This window comes from Colossoma macropomum, unplaced genomic scaffold, assembly GCF_904425465.1.
Source record: "Colossoma macropomum unplaced genomic scaffold, Colossoma_macropomum, whole genome shotgun sequence".
NCBI classification, from domain to species: Eukaryota; Metazoa; Chordata; class Actinopteri; order Characiformes; family Serrasalmidae; genus Colossoma; species Colossoma macropomum.
Window position 1 is genome coordinate 25777748 of NW_023494792.1, and position 13066 is coordinate 25790813.

A 13066-nucleotide genomic window follows, 5' to 3' on the forward strand; every position below is an offset into this window, starting at 1 on the left:
GGGCCTCCGTAGTTTTCCCTTGCAAGAGGTGGTTTATTTTCACTGCGTGTAACATTCTCTCTGCTCTCATGACACTTAATTGAAGTTTCTTAGGGGCTTTTCAGCCATGCTAACTTACGTTACACCCATGGCTTAATAACAGGCTTGTTGTTCATCAGACGCTGTTAACAAGCACACCATCACCCCCTTCTTTCAGCTCTGTCTTCACAAAGCATTGGATTCAGATTGGATTCACATTTAGTTCGTTTCCACCTTAATAAGTCTATGTTCCTGCCTAAAAAATATCAGGGGTGTCCCCAGACATTACCATATCATGCAAGACTATGCTTCAGCCTGCACAACTAAAGGCAGGTTGAAGGGCCAAACTAGCATAACACATTAATGACGATTTACTACATCAGCTCATGTCTAAGGCCTTCGTGAGGCTGAAGTGGGCACGCTCAAGCAAGAAAATAATAAAATCTGCAGCACTTGGACAAAGATTTCAGCACAGTCTGGATCAAGACGGAGGAAACCCTGAAACAGTTTCAAACAAGAAAAAGGTTTACTAACCTGCCACCATCTGTAGGTGTCATCAGTGATCTCAGCGTTTGTCCTGGACAGCAGCGGTTGGACAGAATGGTTGAGTTTGTCGCTGAACCAGGTGTCGTCTTCTGGCTCCGTGATGCAGCTACGGCAGGCGCAAGGTCCCGCTGGGATGGCCAGGGACCGCCCAAAGAAGAAAGAGGGATCGGGGAGGGTGCAGCTGAAGAGAAATGTGGAGAAGGAAATGATGCAGACGAGCACGCCCAGGGCACGTGTCTTCCTCCACTTCAGGCACTTCATCTTCAAGCTTGAGAACTACCAAAGTAGCTGGAAACAGTCAAACTTTCTGCCTTGTTCTTCAACCAAAACCGTGTGACGCTATGCTCTCCTGTACATACCCACATTGTACGGATGGCTTCCCGAATGGAAGTCAAAAAACAGTTGCAGAAACATCGGAAACAAACGTTGATCTCTTAAAAGTCCTTTGTTTACAGGTACCACAGTTCATCCTCACTCATTGCTTTGCTATGATGATAGTAATACAGCAGAATGTATTACAGAAACTATATGATCTGTTTCAGGTGTCAAGTCTGAGTTTGTTTTTTCTCCTTGCACTTTGCGACAGCTCTGCGATAAAGTGTCCAGGTTAATCAGTTGAGTTCAACACTTATTTCTTACGAGTGAACTTAGCAGAGGCTTTAATTAAACCTGCTTTTCGAGTGGGTGTCAGCTGAGTTCATTGGCGCTGGAGAGTCTCAGTATTCATCACTGCTTCTTAATGTGAAGAAGCGAGCGCAGGAGGGTCAAGCGTTTCAGGATGGAGGGAAGCGTCAGCCTTTTCCGCTCAGGCTGTTGACTTAATGGGGTCAGCGCGGCGTCTGCCCATGTCTGCGCAACTGTCCACCTAGGAGGCAAACAGAAGGAGGGTTTAGACTAACTCACACAATTAATTATGTTCTACAGCATTCTCTCCCTCTCCTTCATCCCCTCAGTGAAGGTCACTCTCCTCGTATGTGCCAGAGATGGTTTTGCCTGGACGCAGTAAGAAACCATCAGGTTAGATGAAGAATCTGAATCTTTCACTGGATATTTTGAGGTTGTAAATGACTTTCATTGGGCAGGTACCTCTGGTTGCCTAAGCAGTCTTATACTAATTGCAGCTTTAGATGCTATTGGCTATAGTCTTTATCAACATTACACAATACATTACAACAATACATTACACAGGAGACAGCAACAAAGAACATTACTGTTAGATATTTGTGGGCAGTACATTCAAAGACAAAGGAAACTGTGAAAACAAAGTCTTTAAGAAAAACAATGAAAACTAGAGGAGCTCAAAAGCTTGTAGCATTGACAAAACGTAGACACTACTGATATGGCAGTGAAAATGGTTCCGCTCATCTGACTGGATGGAAAAAGTGTGCAACACTGGGAAAATATACTTCACTTGTGGTGTTCCCCAGGGGTTAGTCCTGGGTCCTATTCTATTCATTAATTTTATGTATCTTTAGGGTAATATTTCAGCTGCATGGCATCTTTCCTCATTATTACTCTACAGCTTGCTTTATCACGGTCTACCTGATGCCTTGTGTACATTTAAAGTCTTTTGAACAACTCTGAAGACTGTTACTTTTTCAACAAAGGGTGTAGGAGCGAGTTTGACACTGCGGGGACCTGTGCTTCTATGAATCTGCCACTGAAGTCACAGAGCTGAATAGCTGCTGAAAAACAGTTATGAAGGGGACTCAAGAGGCTTGTGAGAAACTATTATTTCTGTATATTGATCTGAGAAACAGGTATTGAACAGTAAGTCAGCTTCTATTTGCCAGCTTCTTGTTAGAATTTTCCCATTCCACAGCAGGTATTAGCACCAGAATGTAACCGATGCACCATTTAAGGTGGAACGAGCATTCAAACTAGAAGCTGGCGAATAGGAAGCCGACTTCAGCCTCATTGTTATCTGTGGTGAAAATCAAGCCAATATGTAACGTTACTGTTCTGTGTCAGGTGTACAACTTAGAACATGTAAAAATTGCAGAAAAAAGTTTGATTTTATGCAGTGAAGTGAACTGTTTACTGTGAATTCTCAGGCTAATGGTGATGCTAATGATGCACTGCTTACATTTAATACAGAAAGGTAAATGTTAGGGTAAATGGAACAACGACTAAATTAAATTTTTTAAACATTACAGATATCCTGAGGTAAACCGGCACTAATCCCAAATAGCCCTTAAGGCTAATCTTAAAAAACAAAAACCAACCAAAAAAAAACCTCATTCACATTGTGTCCTGTGTTGGTTTTATTATTCATTAATTTACTTATCTTTGGTGGCATTACACTAAAATGAGACGATAAACCAATTCACGTCAAGGTTAACAGTGTTCTAGAGTTACAAGACTGAGACAAGACTAACATTAACGTTAGACGGTGAGGCGACTTTACAAACTACACTACTAAAGGCCCTACTAATGGAGGTGTACTATTATTTTACATATTATTTAGTGCGGCAGTATGCAGTCTGGGATGCGGCCAGACCGAAAATGTGTGCAACACTGGGAAAATATACTTCACTTGCGGTGTTCCCCAGGGGTTAGTCTTGGGTCCTGTTTTATTCATTATTTGATGGCTTCGTTAAAGTAATATTTCAGCAGCATCATATCGTTCCTCATTGCTAATCTACAGCTTGCAGAGGCTAACATTACCTGAAGTTTCAGGGTGTTTTTTGATGACTTGAGCAGAGTTAATAGTAACATTAGCTAACACAAACCCTCCTAATACTGTAACAAGAAGTTATACACAAGCTGTCTTCATAGCTATAATTAGCTGCCATTGGTATTTGTTGTGCTTTCATTACTGACCTTAAGTTCAAAGGTGGTGAAAGCTAACCTCACTACCAACGAGACACTCTGATGAAGTCAATGCTGAGGCCAGTGAAGCTGGTGATTGGAGGATATTTCTTTAAGCAAAAAGCTCTTTTTTTTTGAACAGGCACCTCAACAAAAGCCTTAATAGAGGCTAAAAGAAGACCCAGTGCCACCCAAAACACAACATAGCATCAAATAGGAAGGTTGTCCCTCTTTCAAAAGGTTTTTTCCTCCCCCACGGTATCATTTTTGGGTACAATCCTCTATTAACTTATCGGTTATCAATTCTCCGTAAGACTATAGTAGTTCAACAGTGCTGGCCATCGTGCTGTATTTTTGTGTGAAAGCATTGAGGATACTTTCCCAAAAGCACTGCAATCTTAACCATTACAGTGTTTAATGTGATAATCACTGCTTCTGAAGCTTCTGGACACATCTCTGATTGACCAGGTGGAGCACTTGCTGGGTCTGCCTGGATATCCTGCTGTAGCTACTGGTTAAGTTCTACTTGTTCATTAATGAGAGGGTTTATACTTCACATATTACCGTCTGGTAAGAAAATCTGGATATTCAAGCTCAGAATAATTTGCAAGGTATTGTTTCTAGAGCCGCAGAGATAATTGGAACATCCCTCCCTTCAGCTGATTCTATTTATATTCAGCACAATAAAGGGATAATTTAGGAGCCCCCTCTTCTAGCTTGACGTCTTTTTAGGAGGTGCCACAACACTGTATACCTCGCTCCTATACAAAAACCAAGACAACACAGTTCAAGAATGTTTACCATAATGCTGTAGGGCCATATTACTGCATATTACAATGAGCTTTTCAACTGTTTTACATACAGAAACCTGGCTTCAGAGAGGCACAACTATCTAACTGCCTTCTGAGTGGGAACTCTGGCAACGCCACTGAGTAGGGTCGATGTCCACCGATATTACTGACCAACCAATATATAGTTCAGGCTTTAGATAAGGTAACTCAAGACAGCTCTGCATCTGTTCAGTTGACCTGACTATTACTCTGTAAACCTTTACTATATAAACAGTGAAACCTAGCTAATGTTAACTGCCCTCTATTTAGCAGACCAGGGTTGGATTTCCTCGCTTGGAAAAACACTTCATGCTACACCAGTAAAGTCTTTGGGCAAGACTCCTGAGCCCATTTCACACCGCGCCACATGATTCCCCGCACTGCACCATGACCGATTCATGTGTTTACTATTATAATTTACTGATACAGAAAGAAAGATAAGACTGTTTCACAACATTGCATAGTAAAAAGGAGAACATACAAAATTAGAAACATAAACAAAGGAAACACCGCTTAGGAAGAACTGCACATGCATTAAAAAGTATGGGGAATTAAAATGCTGTAATGCAAAATACAAGACTGAGTAATCTCCAAAACGGTAACTTAACAGGAGAAGGAACAAACACACTTTTAATGTAAGTCAATGGGACCAGAATTTTTTGTCCAAATAATTTTGGGGCACTTCTTTTGGTCCATTCTTCATAAAATTTGCACACAATGTAAAGGGCAATATGAGTTTTCAAATTAGGTCAAAAATTGAAAAAGGACAAAAATGGAGATATGAGGTTTTGCTGTCTAAAGAAAACAAGTATTGATAAAATAGTAACTTTACAGGAGAGGGCAAAAATGTTCTTTACTTTCAGTGTAAGTTAATGGAAAGACATTTTCTTCTAAGCGATTTTGGAGCATTTCTATAGGTCCATTCATCGTGAAATTTGCACACAGTGTAAAGGACAGCTGCTGAGCTCAAATGATACAGAAAAGTAAAAATAGCAAAAAATGGAGATACACTTTTTTTTGACAGTGACGATATACATATATGTACATGTGTGCATATTACAGCATATATACAGTATGCATTTGTATAAAGATGTTTACTGTATATGGTAACATGCAGGTGGAATACTGTACTATGAATTGTTACAGTAAGTATACAGTATTACAGTACACCTGTTCTCTCTATGAAACGTTTCAATCACAGTTATTCTCCCAGCATTCAGGTGCACCCTTTGACCAACCTCGGCTATTGTAGAGCCATCATTGATAACATGGTCCATAATTTCAGGCCTCATTTCATCGGGAACGTGCCCATGTCTTTGGCCTTGTCTGTCCCTTCTTCTCCTGCCTCCTTACCCTTCCACCACACATCCTTACTTCTCTTCTTCTTTCTGACTGGTCATTTCCTTATCGCTCCTCCATTGTCAAAAAATTGCCAACTGAAGGTTTATGAGACATTTTTAGAAAACTGGTTGATGATTGGTTAATCTGAAGCTTCACACACTCCCCCTTCATCAGTGAAAGCCATGATTCTCCTGAGAACTACTCATCAGTTCAGGAGATATTTACCAATACAGGCTAATAGAACAACTGGTTCAGCACTTATGAATGTATTGACTTTTGCAATGAACTAAAGCATAGACTATTCAACAGAGAACAAGTATAATAAGTTTCGATTGACATGACAAAAGTAATTGATAATGTAGGAAACAGCAGACAGTTGTAGAAAATCATTTGCATGATTATGCCAATGTATTATATTTGTTCAAATGAATGAGAAATGGCTTTTATGATGTGCACGAGTGACTAGAGGATGTGGAGGCTGGACAAGTAATTTTCAGAAATTCAATTCTGAGTAATGCACCAGAGCGACTTAGGAAAACTGTAATCAATGTAGCCTTTTATACTGCCTGCATGTGGCACCATGTGTGAAGTGAAAAAATATCCCTTAGAACCTCCTGTGTTCTGTTGGCTTTTACAACAATTCTGCAAAATAAAGGAAAAAGTAAATCAAATAAGCTGTTTTAATATCAGCAATTCCTTCCACCAAAATGTAGCGTCCTTTTATGTTATGAATAGCATGGGGAAGTTAGTTTTATGTTGGACGTTCGCTGGAAATTCACCATTATCTCAAGTTCTCATTAAATATATATTAAAAAATGATCAATCCTACATTTTTCACTCAGAGAACAAATCACAACCATATATATTTCAGAAGATGTCCTTCATTAAATTTCACTGAAGGTAGTTTTCCGGAAACACACATTACTGATAGTCAATAAGAGGCCGTCCAAACAGCGCAAACCATATTTTCCATGTATTTAAATAATTATAGAAAATGACTTGAAGTATAGAGAGCTGAGTACAAATTCCAGTTAAAGGAAGCCGATTTTTTCTATCTGTCAATTTTGCTGATATATTTTTTGCTTCTAGATTTGTTCTTTTGCTTCTGACTCTTCACAGGTCTTAGAAGAGGCTGTTCACTTTCACTGTCTAAGGGTCAACTTGTATGCAGTGACAGGTCTTGTGACATGTAATCATACATTCTCATTACTTGTATTTGCAACACAATATGGATGCTTTGATATTTTACTGTATATTATTACTTTATTAGAGACTTTTGACACAAACTACATACTACGAGTGATTTGGTGTGATTATTAATTCTTTTAGCAAAATACATCTGAAATAAAACTTAGAAGGACGTCCCCATTATGCACTTTTTAGACGGTTCCTTAATGACTGAAATCAACAAAACACTGTCAGACTTTTGCATTCAACTGTATATCATCACTGTCTCGACAAACCTTGTATCTCCAAAAGGGCAACTTTAAAGGAGAAGGAAAAATCACTTTTGAATGTAAGTCAATGCAACAATTCTTTTCTCCAATGAATTCTGGGACTTTTCTGTTGTTCATCATTTTCACACAGTGTAAAGGACAGCAGACGTTCGACTGTCGTCCCTGTGCTCGTATCTGTCTGTGTATCTGAGCGTAGAGCTCAGAAAGCACTGCTGCAGGTTCACCTTCACTGTCAACAGCATGTAACATCAGCCATGCAGCCAGGAGAGCGCCTGCATGTTAATTACTGCATGCGGTGGGCTGTGGACCCCCACACACTGCACTGACACTAAGGAAGAACAGGGGTCTGTATGTGACTGTGTGATAGAGGAGTATTGGTGTTGGTGAAAGGAGGGAGTCGCTGAACAGAGCAGGAAAAATGAGGGGGGCGAGTGTAGGGTGTGAGTGTGTGTGTGTGTGTGTGTGTGTGTGTGTGTGTGTGTGTGTGTGTGTGTGTGAACAGATGGTGTCACGGCTGCGTTTGACAAACACTCCAGAGCTCCAACACATAGAGAGAGAGAGAATGACCCACTGATCAAAGAGAGAGAGAGAGAGAGAGAGAGAGAGAGAGAGAGAGAGAGAGATAGACAGAAAGAGAGTTAGAAAGTCAGAGAGTGGGAGAGGAACATAGAAAGGGAGTAGGAGAGAGAGATCGATAGATAGGCAGATAGACAGATAGATACAATGATAGATAGACAGAAAGACAGATAGATCGATAGATAGATAGATAGATAGATAGATAGATAGACAGAAAGACAGACAGACAGAGACAGCAAGATAGAAAGATAGATAGATAGACAGACAGAGACAGACAGACAGATAGATAGCTAAATAAATAGACATACAGACAGACAGATAGTTAGGAAGACAAACAGATACAATGATAGATAAATAGATAGAAAGACAGACAGATAAATAGATAGACAGACAGACAGACAGACAGATAGATAGATAGATAGATAGATAAATAGATAGATAGATAGATAGACATACAGACAGACAGACAGGTAGACAGACAGATTAACAGACAGACAGATAGACAGGCAGACAGACAGACAGACAGACAGATAGACAGACCAACAGACCGACAGACAGACAGATAGTACATAAGAAGACAGATAAAGTTGAGAGACAGAGAAACAGTAAAACCAGAAAAAAGTGAGAGAGAGAGAGAGCGAGAGAGCAGATTTGAGGAAGAGGACTGTGAGTGAAGGATGGAGGGAGTTGAGATTCTGCTTTAATCTCAGGCTCAGAAGAACCATCATCAAGTTTTCAGAGCAGCGAGCGGCAGACGGCAGACGGCCGAGGCTCCGGCTGCGGCGGAAATGGCTGCGTTTGTGGGTCAGACACGTCAGATTTCTGAGAGCAATTTCAGCAGAGAAAACCTTCTGCTGCCGCGATTACGAGAATAAAGGAGGAAAAAACATGTTTCATTACTGCGCTCAGCCTCCACGGCGCAGTGGGCCGCGGTGGGCTCCCTCCCAACAACACGGCCAAAAACACAGCCACTGCACTTCCCAACTGCTGAAATCATGGACTGATCTGCAGGGAATTAAAGCTGTAAACTAAACTAAAATGTCTTGTTGTGGCTCTTTTTTGATTCGCTCCTGGAACTGAAGACGAGCCAATAAAAGTAAATAAATAAATATTCATATCACGACACAATAAATAAAGAGCTTTGATGCAGGAGTGGGCGAGCGAGGCAGGAATGAATGAGATCGTGAGGAGAAAACGGTGACAGGAATGCAATGAAATGGTCTGAAAGAGCCTGAAATCTGCAAAATACTTCAAACCATCTCAAAAAAATTAAATTAAAAAGAAACACTGGCCACAAAATGCTGGGACATTTTTCCAATATAACCAGTTTAAAGTGACAGCTACACTACAAAGTGTTCTACATTAAGGCCTCGGCTAATGAGATACAGCTCACAATAACATGAGAACAGGAGATATTAGTCCATGAACAACCTCAATAAACACCTACAAAGTAGGAGATGTGAAAGACCAGCCTTCATTTATTTCATTTCCAGTCCAAAAATCCATTCAGTACAAGTTGTTCATTTAGCCTCACCTGCTTAGTCGTTACAACTGAACTTTGGAGGTGTGAAAAAAAACGTGCAGATTTCTTTGAGAAACTGAAAGTGAGTCTCCGGAAAAAATGGAAGCTGTAATAAAAGTGAAGAGTGGATAACAAAGAGTGAAACAAACATTTAGTAGTTGAGGCGTCTGTTGAGGAACAACTTGTAATTAATAGCTATTTTAGCAGGAAATACAGTAAATGAAGGGTGTCTGTCTTTTGTATATTTAACGATTTCACATTTGAGACCTAAACATTGAGCCAGACCTTCTTTTTGAGACTGATAATATCTAAAGATGCTCGATGTGGTTTGAAACACTCGCAAAAAGTATTGAGGATTAGTTCAGGCAAATAACATTAAAAGGTGCATTTTGAGTCTACTTTTATAATCTGATGATTTTAAAATTGTATGGGCATTGGTTATTGTGGGATAGATAGATAGATAGATAGATAGATAGACACTTACAATCTTCAAGGGTTCTTTAATAAAGAAAATGGTTCTATATAGAACAATAAACACTAAAAGAGATGTTCTTTGTATCCTGAAAGTGTTCTTCAGATTGATGGAGAATGTGCTGTGTATGGTTCTATGTAGAACCTTTTTGAAAAGGGTTCTATGTAGCACCACAAAAGGTTCTTCTAATGTTACAACATCAGACATGTAGCATTAACATCACCCTTCACTGGAACAAAGGGGCCCAAACCTTGAGAAACAGCCCCAGCCCATTATCCCTCCTCCACCAAACTTGTGGTAGGTAATGTTCTCCTGGCGTCTGCCAAACCCAGATTTGTCTATCTGACTGCCAGACAGTGAAGCGTGATTCATCTCTCCAGAGACCACGTTTTCACTGCTCCAGCCGACACTTGGCATTGCGCATAGTGATCTTAGGCTTGTGTACAGCTGCTTAGCCATGGAAACCATTTCATGAAGCTTCCAGTGCACAGCTGTGCTGATGCTGCTTCCAGAGGCAGTTTGGAACTCTATATTGAGTGTAGTAATAGAGCAGAGACAAATCGTATGCACTACGTGCTTCAGCATTTGCCAGCCTCGCTCTGAGAGTTTCCGTGGTCTACCGCTTTGTGCTCAAAGATGCTTCCTTTTCACAGGAACAGCACTTTTTAGTTGACCTAGGCAGATCTAACAACACAAAAATTCACAAACTTGTGGTAAAAGTGACATCCTGACATCCTGTGACTGTGTCATGTTTAAAGACTCTTCAGCACAACCTATTCTACTGTCAGTGTCTCTTATTTATATTCCATAAAAATGGGCGAACTCAGTAAGCATGGGTTCATGAACCTTATTCATTCTAAACTGTAATATCACCTGATACCGTGATATAGATATATTCTAGAAAATGTGTCCATTATGAATTTTATCAGCACTAATTTAACAGACAGACTCAGAAAAAAAGACCTACATTATTGAAATATTAAAACATCACAGGTAAGTAAACATTCCAGTGGGTCCCACGGCAGTTCAAACAGAATGACTGTGGGTGAAAGTGAAATTTGAGTGGTTTATGAAGATCTGCACTCCGACATCAGAGAGCAGATCTGTCAGTTCACTCTCTACATTAATGTTCCATAGATTCAGAGCCTGTATGTGTTATTTTGAGTCCTCTGTCATCAAATATTCCCATGTACAAACATGTCCATTGGCTTTATTTGTAGAGTGGTTTAGCATCACGTCAAGACACACAACAACCACGTTGTGCATTAGGCCAGCGTTTCACAACCTGTGGGCCGCAGACCACCTATGGGCCGTGAAGCACCCTCTAGTGGTCCTCGGGCCTGTACTCAAGAGGAGGCTGGTAGTGGGCCAACAGAGACATATAAATAAAAACATAATTTTTATTATCTTCTCCCTTTTTGCCATCTCTGCACTTTTTTTTAACATGTTATGTCTTTTAAAAATAACTGCAAAATTGAAAATTTGTTTTTTCTGACCCTAATTCAAAGGTTTTCAGTGTAGGCAAATAAGAAAAAAAAGAAAACATTTTTTACAAAGTTGATTTTAGTGTTTCTGTGGGCTGCTATGCTTTATAGATATAAACAGGTGGGTTTTGGGGTGGAAAAGGTTGACTGCATTAGGCTGACATGGTTCCCCATTTCATTACATTTAGCTCCATATGATACAAAATTCAATGCATTAACAATTGCAGAGACCCATTTCATTAGCCAGCGAAATGAGATTCAGTTACAGTATTTAGGAGAGGGATGTTGCGGGAGGCAGTTTGCAATTCTGAGTACCCAGAGCTCAACAGCGTCTATATACATTTAGAATATCTCAGCACTTAGCTTGTCATTTAAATGATGTTTGTTTAGCATCTGTGGTGCAGAACGAGCGCTGTGACTCGCAGTGAAGAAGCTAGTTATGCTGCTTCAGTCTGAGAAGCAGCAGTAATGTGTTTTTCTCTTTTCATTCGGCTTGTTAATTCACCTTCTACAGTGTCTGAATGTCAAAACATCTTCCACAAAGTTTGCAAAGTGTTGTTTTGAATGCTACTCCTTCACTAACTGAGGTACATATTGATTAGTAAATCAGTTTGTCTGCATGCAAATATATTACACTTGGTGTTTTTTTTATGATGAAGACTCTTCAATGTTTAGAGGACAAACAGCATGGGGATAAAATCAGCACTCATTATTGTATAGGATTTTCATCACTTTACAAACCTGTGATTAATATTATACAATGATATAATGTAATTACACAATTATTAGCATGTTACTACATAATTAATTAACATATAATTACAGAAATACACAATTAATTGCACAGCTACATAATGAATTTACTCAATTTTGATTTACAATCTGTATTAACCCCTTAACAAGCAAAGTATTGTTACACACTTCAGTAACCTAAGAATAGCTCCATTATTTTGCATTGAAGTCCCTGTATTTACTGAAAAATAAACCTTTCATAAGCCTAGATATGTTATAAAAGCACAGTTCTGCCTTTAAGTTTACATTAGGTTAAACTCACACAATTATTAACATGTAATTACACAATTATTAACATATAACTACATGATTGCAAAATTAATTACATAGATACAAAATGAATTTGCTAATTTTTCATTTACAATCTGTATTAATAGGTTTCTGTTCATGACTGTGCACTTTTTTCTTTGCTTCAATATCAAAAATGACTAAAAATTGCAAAATGGAACAAAACAAGACAAAAGATTTAAATGATAATAAAATATCTCCTTGTCTACTTACAAACACAAATGTGGCAGGAATTGAAATTTTAGAATTTGCATTTTTAATAGGTTACAAAAGAGTGCTAATTCATAACTTGCACTGTTTTTAATTATCACTGAGACTTAAGATTCAACAGAAATGCACCTTCAATTTTTAGTTTCATGCAGCGGCAAAAGTGAACTCTAATCTCTAATCTCTAGCGAGAGTACATAACACACAATCTACAAACTAAACAGCTCTAACTGCAAAACGGCTCGAGATGATCCAAAAGAAATCCACTTCCAAAGTAGGTCGGCTAAAAAAACAGGGAGAGGAGAGATTTTGTTTTTGGCCCAGACTGTGTGGCTTTCTTACCAGAGAGATAAAAGAGCAGGTTCACATCTGGCGAGACACGAATTAACATCTGTTCGTGGAGCTTTTTTTACGAGCGCAAGTCTGTTAGTGGCAGAAAAATATGCCGACTGCACAACCTGCTCCCTACAACACGCTTAAATTTAGATCAGAGATAGTTCCCATCATCTTTAAGGAGAAGGAAGTGTGAGAGTCACAATAATGACATTACTTAAAATAATCAGGGTGTAATGATACACATATTTGCACGTTTGATAAGATTTTTTAAGCTGAGGTCAAGATTCAGTTTGATTCTTGGTATTTTAAATTTTTCAAAGGAGTCAAAATGACCTGATAGAGACTGATTTATGGAGGATTTTATCAATAAAAACCTTTTACTTCTT

The 13066-nt window shown here is 39.1% G+C and overlaps 1 protein-coding gene across 1 annotated transcript in view; it reads right to left on the reverse strand.

Annotated features, from left to right (window-relative positions):
- The window catches only part of LOC118812040 (CMP-N-acetylneuraminate-beta-galactosamide-alpha-2,3-sialyltransferase 1-like), a 63215-nt gene that overhangs the window by 29602 nt on the left and 20547 nt on the right, over positions 1-13066 (reverse strand). Inside the window, exon 2 of the mRNA XM_036576718.1 lies at positions 553-1429. Within this exon, the coding sequence (XP_036432611.1) occupies positions 553-825 (273 nt within the window). The 5' untranslated portion in view covers positions 826-1429. The remainder of the gene's footprint in view (positions 1-552; positions 1430-13066) is intronic.